The 8,189-nt window shown below is 35.1% G+C and overlaps 1 protein-coding gene across 1 annotated transcript; it reads right to left on the bottom strand.

Annotated features, from left to right (window-relative positions):
• Positions 1-6,579: 6,579 nt before the first annotated feature.
• On the bottom strand, positions 6,580-7,567 carry LOC110872088 (chlorophyll a-b binding protein of LHCII type 1). Its single transcript, XM_022120859.2, has one exon. It carries the CDS (start codon positions 7,453-7,455, stop codon positions 6,661-6,663), a length of 795 nt encoding a protein of 264 aa, XP_021976551.1. The 5' UTR covers positions 7,456-7,567; the 3' UTR covers positions 6,580-6,660.
• Positions 7,568-8,189: the final 622 nt, after the last annotated feature.

The following is an 8,189-nucleotide window of genomic DNA, read 5'->3' as shown; positions in this document are numbered from 1 at the left end:
CACACCCCAACCGATGGCGGAAACATCGGGATGAGACGAACAAATTGCTCAAAACAACATAACACTAAATGTGACAATATGAATTATATCATTTTATTAAAACTAAAGAATAATACATTGTTTCAAATAGTAAACATAGATTCAAACATTGTTTAATTACTAAAATGGGTATCTAAAGCCATCCTAGCTTGTTTCTTGAGTCTTGTACTAATCAACCTGCAACATGTATTAAAATAACATCAACAAAAAGTTGGCGAGTATACAGGTTTGATACATAGCATAAAGTAGAATAAAAAGTTTAAATAGTCATATCCAACATGAACAACATAATACAAGTTACTAATATGCTGAAACAGTGTCACTATATGTCAAACCCAAGTTTCCAACGCACACGCCCCAAGACTCACTCAAGGGCGATGCGTACTCCTATACAATAGGAGATTTAATAAGTCTCAGAAGTTTAATAAGTCTCAGTAGTCTCAGAAGTTTAATAAGTCTCAGTAGTCTCAGAAGTTTAATAAGTTTCACAAGGTTAATGAGCATATAGACACGAAAAGTTTACATGGCATACGAGATTAACAAGCATCAAAATTGTTTCATGTTTAAAAATGGATAGAGTGTGCATATAACAAGTTTCAAGCGTTGCGTGTTTTTAGATAGAATACATGTTGCACCCAAAAGTGATAAAATAAAAATGGGATCAAGTATACTCACCTTAGATTGCGTTGCGTTTCTTGGTAAAGAATAAGAGCAAGAGTTTGTCCAAGAGAATTGTAAACGAGCGCAAGAGATTACCCTATTTATATTAGGTATGCGTTAATATTGCGAGTACTATTAATATAACAATGCTTAAAATGATATTGGGCATTGAATGGTGAAAATAATATTAATAGTAATATTTTTATTTTGGATTTTGTTTAATAATAATAAGAATAAATTTAGAATAATAATTGTTAAGCAATAATAGTGCTAATAATATTACTTGTTATAATGATGGTAATAATAATGATAATACTATCTATGTAAATAATCTTAACCATGATTGGATATTTATAATATTATTACTAATAATAATACTAATAATATTGATGTTAATATTTATAAAGTGATAATATTAATAATGATGAAATATTGATATGTAATGATATAAATATAACAATGATAACAATAGTAATTAATAATAATGGTAAATAATAATAATAATAATTAAATTTATTCATTAAAAATATAATAACTGAGTTTATAATAACTAAATTTTTATTAATAATAATAACTGAATTTATATATTAATAATAATAGTATATTGACTGAATTATAATATATTAATAATAATTGGATTTATTTCATTAATAATAATAATAATAATAAATGGATTTATTTTCATAATAATAATAATAACTGAATTTATATAATATATAATAGTAATAATAACTGAGTTTATAACAATATAACTGAATTTATTTAAACATTATAACTGGATTTTATCAGAATAATATTAATAGTTAAGTTCATTTAATTAATAATAATAATAATAACTGTAATGGAAGTAACCGGAGGAACGGGGGGGGGGGGGGGGGGGTTTACCGGACTGGGTCGTCATCTCCGGCGAGTTCCGGCGGTCGACAGCAGCAAGGTTCCGGCGGCAGCAGCGGTTCCGGCAGACGGCAGCGGTGCTTTCCGGCTAAGCTCAGAGAGGAGAGAAGTGGGGAGTGTGCGGTTTCGAATGGAGGAGTGAGTCGGTATTTATAGGGGGTGTCGGTTGACGAAAGAATGGAAATTTATATACCCTTTCGAATTCTTGCTTCGGTAAGTTACGGAGTTTCCGAGTTTATGTTGACGAGCGTTGCTCGGTATCCAAACTTGAAGGGCATCCATGTTCATACGTGAGCTTAAAATGGTAACACGGAAATGATCGAATCATGCTCTTGATTGAATTATAATCGGACTAAATAAGGAAGCTAAATCACGCGTGAATAATTTTGGAATGTTTGGCTATCACGTAGCTGGGTTTCAGCGGCAAAAGTTTGTTCAAACTTCCTTCCAGATTCGGCTTAAGTGATATACGCGTAGGATTATAATCCTAAAAGTGACAACTGATGGAGTGGTTTTATGTTTCTGGTGAGAGTGTGGGTGCCTGGGTTCGAGTCTGGGCAAGCCCCTTTTTATTTTTGGTTTTGATTCCAATACAGTTTCCATATTTGCACAAGCAGTCCCTGTGGGTTAATTCAGTAAATTGCACGAACGGTCCCTGAACTTTTAGAAGCTTAATTATTTATGACTTAACATAGTTTAATTAGGTAAATTGACTTGATTAACTCATATAACTTAAACAAATTTTGAAACTTAACAAAATTAACTAGAAATATAAATAGCTATATATATTTTTGTTTTAATCTTAGGTTTAGAAAATGTTTTCAACTAACCCCTTAACTAATCTTGGTTAACTGACTAGGTTAGTTTAAGAAGATTTTATATTAATTAGATTAATCAAATAAATAAATGAATAATTATAAAGGTTATTAGTTAAATTAAAGAATAAAATGTTTCCACAATTATTTATTTCGCGAAAAATTTTCGAGGTTAAGGTTTAGGATCCGAGTTTCAAGACGGGTCGGGTTTTGGATATCCGTTTTTGACGGATGTTACAAAAAGAGTCTTTGTATGCAGGACCAACCAGTCCTCTTACTTGTACATAAGCTGAAAAAACGTCAACAAAGTTAGTAAATTCATGTGTTTATGAGTTTGCATTAAATGAATCTTAAAAACATTTGAAAATCCGAGTATAAAAACTGGTATATAAAGCATCTATGAACTTGATCATTAATGTGTAGGTAAGACATTAATATGTGTGACGACATAGGAAGCACTCAACTTTAAACAATTTCCTCCAGTCCACCCGGTTGGGACAACAAAAATCACTACATGCGGCCACACAAGGACCCATGAGTGGGGCTCGATACACCCGATAGATCTACCACTCTTGATCCACGGTCTTACAAAATATTAATGGCACTTAAGAGAGAACCTTATCTCACACGATTCATTCCCTAGCTAAATCATACCATCGAAAACTTGTATTTCCCCCGAGAATTATAAAACCGAAAACATTTAAGAGAGAAGGGGGACATGAACTCACTAGGTTGACTCGTTGTTCGTACGCAGACCAACCCAGTCCCGGTGTTGTAACTAGGACATTCCCGTCACTAGTTATGAAAATCATGCCCGTTTGCGAGAATACGCGTTTATTTTGTAAAACCGGTATGTTTAGCATAAACCTTTCGTAAACCATTTGAGTTCGTTAAAATTCATTTGCAACATGGTTTATAAATAAGTGTGTTCGTTCATCGAAATGTTGTTTACTTTTGCAAAACTTGCATGTATTTCCACCCCGAAAACATTTATAAAAATGTAAAGCCGTAAAAGTGGGGTTATGAACTCACCTTAATATCCTTGTGCAAAGCTAGCTTAAATGTGATTCCGTAATGTCGTTCCAAGAACGTGAACTCGCTAGCATGCAACTATGACATTCCTACGAAGGAATAACTTATAAGTGTCTAATTAAAACGACGTAGCTAAACTACGTGTCCGACCTCTACCGAATCGTTAACTAACGACTCTAAGGAAAGTGTTATTATCTTGATTTGGAATAACCAATCTATGGTTAATCGATCTCGTTTATAATCGGGATAAAACTAAGTCTCCGAAACGACTTTGTTTTCCGAGTGATTATATCCAAAATTCTATCATATCTCCATCCAATTTTCAAAATATGCAATTTCGATTAAATCACCAGATCATGTGATCCTAATGCTCGTATGTATCTTTCTATTATCTTCAAAAATATGCAATTTCGATTAAATCACCAGATTTCCATGTTCATTCTGCTCGTATCTTTCTTTTATGTACAACAATATACAATTTCGATTTTTTTTAAATCACCAGATTTCCATGTTCATTCTGCTCGTATGTTTATTGTTAACTGAAGGGGTATACATCTGTGTACAATTACCTATACATCAGAATATTAAAATAAAAACAGGACTCAAAGTAATTTTTTTATACAAATAGCTTATACACATACGTATAATAAACCGAATACACCACCTCCTATCAGGCCCACAAAAGAGAATACACACGTGTATAAGGGCAACACAAGTACATGAATTATACACTTATATAAAATAACTATACACCAGTGTACATACAATAATATAGTTGACAATCTGCATAATACACCAGTGCATATGATTTTACGGTAAAAAAAACATTTTTCCTTTTTTTTCCATTCAAATCCCTAAACAAAAATATAGGTATACACCAATGTATACTATAACTACCACATTTTCAGTCAATCATGTTTAAAAACGACCCATACACATTTGTATTATCCATCGCAAATATATAAAAAACCCAATAATTGGTTGGGATTAACGATAAGATAGAGGTTTAATCTAAAATAAATGAATGTACGTATATAATAACTGACAAAGAGAGAAATTAGGGATTTGAAAATTATTATAAGAAAAGGAAACTATTGGGTTTCCTAGCTTTGTAAAATTTGGGATGGGTAAGTACAAAAATACCCTTTTCATATTAATTAAATTAGGAAAACAATAATTCATAATTACCATCATGCCATTATAATAAATCTCTAGATGACACAAATCAACGACCCAGATCAGTTCACACAGTTCACTCTAAACATAGTGTTCACTCTAGAACCTAACACTTCATTTCATGTATTTATACCTCAATTTCATATATTTCTAAGCAAAAATTGTAGCCAAAGTTTGGTTTTTGCTATTAACCGAAATTAAATGAACTAAACCAAAAACCGTCAATTTAACCGAATAAACCGAAGTGATTAACCGAAAACCGATTGATTAATAAAATAGACTAATCGATGACTTTGGTTTCGGTTTCGATCGAGGATAATAAGCGAACCGACCGAACCATGCACAACACAACACAATGAAATGGATTACCCGATTACTTCGATTTTGATTTATATATTATCGCAATGCGATGTGTCGCTCCCGCCGCATCGAGTGGGCGTCCTACTAGAATATCTAAATGTGTCAAACGGGTTGATTAGTTGGCTTGTAGCAATTAAGTTCTAAGTGTGTTAGTTGGTTTAATGAGTTGCAAAATATAGGATTAAATATGCCAAAAACGGGTTAGCGAGTTATTCAATTAAATGGTGTAAAGTTTCGGCCGGAAACCAATAAATATTCCATTAAAAGACCGATTTCCAGCTTTGTTTCGGCTGGAAACCAATAAATGGTGTAAAGTTAAAGACCGGATTGGGAGGGGTGGAGACTCGGCTGCTTTGACTTGGGCTTGGTCGTCGTATCCAGCTTCGGTTCAGGAAGTGACTGAGTTGATTCAGTGTCATCGATTAGTGCTTGATACTCAATTAACTGACCGCCAAGATTATTGGAAATGGACTGTAGGTTTGGATGGGGAGTTTTCAGTGGCAATTGTGAAGAAGTGGTTGATAGACGATTCGGCTAATGGTGATTCCAATCAGTTCGAGTGGTGCACATGGCTGCCTAAGAAATGCAATATTTTTATGTTGAGAGCATTTTCGAATCGTATTCCAACAAAAATGGCCCTTAGAAGGAGAAACATCGATGTGGGAAATGTGTTATGTGTTCTTTGCGGTGATCAAGAGGAGACCTCGGATCATATTTTTTCCGGTTGTGGGTATACTATGGGGGTTTGGCAAGGTATTGCGAGATGGTGTGGTCTTCCCCGGTTTATTTGTTTGACACAAAAGACACGATGGAGCTCCATAAGTATTATGAGAGATCGAAGATAAAGAAACAGGTGATGCAAGGTATTGCTATTCTAACGTGTTGGACGATTTGGAAAGCTAGGAACGAAATGGTCTTCTCAAACAAGAGGCGAAACGTGGCCGAGATAGTGGCGGATATCAAAACGTTGGGTTTTCTTTGGTTTAGAAGTAGATGTAAAACGGTTTCGATTGATTGGTTTATGTGGTGTAATTTCGATTTTATGTAACTTGTGGCCTTTTTTTGACGCTTCTGTTTCCATCTTGGAGATACGTCGGCCTTTATGAATGAAGTTTGCTTTTCAAAAAAAAAAAAAAAAAAAAAAAAAAAAAAAAACTATTCAATTAAATGTTAACCCGAACTCCTCTTGTTTAATTAAGCAACTCAACTAAATCATAACCCCTTTTTTAAAGAAGTTATATATGAGGATTATTTTCGTGCCCAGAACATTTTTTTCCATTTTTAATGACTCACTTTCAAGCATCGAGTAATCTCATAATAAAACTTGTTTAGCTGCAAAAAAAAAAAAAAAAAAACAAAAAAACAAAAAACAAAAAAAAAAACTGATTATTCCTCAAAACCTATTATCATGAAATATATTTTTTTCATAGGTACACTAATTTGTGTCAAACAAATGCTTTATAGACACTCAAGTGTTTTATCCTGAATGTCTATTTTTCGTTTCTGATCAATTTTCAAGTTATAACGTATTTCAAACATTCAAGAGACCATTGATAGTATTTAAAGAGGAAAACTAAAAAAAAAAAAAAAAAAAAACTCAGGCTTACAAAAAACTTTTAACCATATACCATTGCTTATTAATTCACAAAAAGAGCTCAACACACTCTCACGAACATTAGTAACTTCACTTTCCGGGGACAAAGTTTGTGGCATACGACCAAGCGTTGTTGGCCACGGGGTCAGCAAGGTGGTCAGCCAAGTTCTCCAATGGTCCCTTTCCGGTCACAATGGCTTGAACAAAGAACCCAAACATGGAGAACATGGCTAGGCGCCCGTTCTTGATCTCTTTCACCTTAAGCTCCGCGAAAGCCTCTGGGTCGTCAGCAAGACCCAACGGGTCGAAGCTGCCACCAGGGTAAAGTGGGTCCACAACCTCACCAAGGGGTCCACCAGCAATTCTGTAACCCTCAACAGCACCCATTAAGATGACTTGTGTAGCCCAAATGGCCAAGATGCTCTGGGCATGAATCAAACTTGGGTTGCCCAAGTAGTCAAGCCCACCCTCGCTGAAGATTTGGGCTCCGGCCTTGAACCAGACCGCCTCACCGAACTTAACACCGTTTCTGGCTAGAAGCTCAGGGAATACACATCCTAGAGCTCCAAGCATAGCCCACCTGCAGTGGATCACTTCAAGTTCACGGTTCTTAGCAAAGGTTTCAGGGTCTGCTGAAAGCCCAGCAGTGTCCCAACCGTAGTCACCAGGGAATTCACCCGTAAGGTAGCTTGGGGCCTCACCAGAGAATGGGCCTAAGTACTTGACACGGTCTGGGCCGTACCATGGGCTTCCAGATGCAACCTGCTTGACTGTAGCCTTCCTCATGGAAATGCGACCGTTTCCAGAAAGCTCAGAACCGGATGGAGCTGCTTTCACAGCCTGTCCGGAGAAAGCGGATGAGAGAGCCATGGTTGAGGCAGCCATTGTTGAATTTGGAGTGTTTGTTTGAGTTATGAAAGGGTGTGAAGTTGTGGGCTAACTTTATAAGGGTGGTTTTGGTTAAATTACTATATCATGTTTATCTACTATAATCTTTACCTCAGTTTTGATTGGCTGCAAGGATTCTCAATTTTGTCAATGGCTTTCTCATGTGGCAGTTATCTGATCCACAAACCTTTGATATTTCATTACAAACAAAAAAGTTCATTTTCTTTGGACCCCAATTCTCTTGCGCCACTGATTATATTATTAGTCTGATTTGTTTCACAGAACAATAAGTTGTATATTGCCTACCATACATTAGACTAAAATATATATTTTTATCATTTCATTAGAAGTATAATATATGTTGTTTTTTATTGTTCTAAAAAAACTAGGAATCCTACACTAACTTAACCAATGGTATTCGCAAGTCGCAACCTTGAAACAAATCTTCTATAGGCAGGGTTGAGAGCATTGGAGATATTCAATTTATAGGTTGTGAAACGTAGTGACGTTCATGTGCGTAGCTTAGTGTATAGTGGGGGTGCACCCGCCCCCCAATATTTCGGGTAGAAGTGTAAAATTTCCTATTTTTCGTCTGAAAATTTTTAAATTATATAGGATCCCCCCCACCCAATTATTTTGCCTAAATATTTATATAATATATAAATTAGGTCCCATAACTTTCTACTTACTCAGAACTTTTGGTCAAGCCTCGCCACTGATGATGTTATAGG

Source organism: Helianthus annuus, chromosome 1 (assembly GCF_002127325.2).
Source record: "Helianthus annuus cultivar XRQ/B chromosome 1, HanXRQr2.0-SUNRISE, whole genome shotgun sequence".
Taxonomy (NCBI): domain Eukaryota; kingdom Viridiplantae; phylum Streptophyta; class Magnoliopsida; order Asterales; family Asteraceae; genus Helianthus; species Helianthus annuus.
Note: the sequence above shows the minus strand (reverse complement) of the source record. Positions and strands in the feature narration are given on the sequence as shown.

Coding starts and splice junctions, on each gene's coding strand:
- LOC110872088 (XM_022120859.2), bottom strand. CDS start 7,455: ATGGCTGCCTCAACCATGGCTCTCTCATCCGCTTTCTCCGGACAGGCT.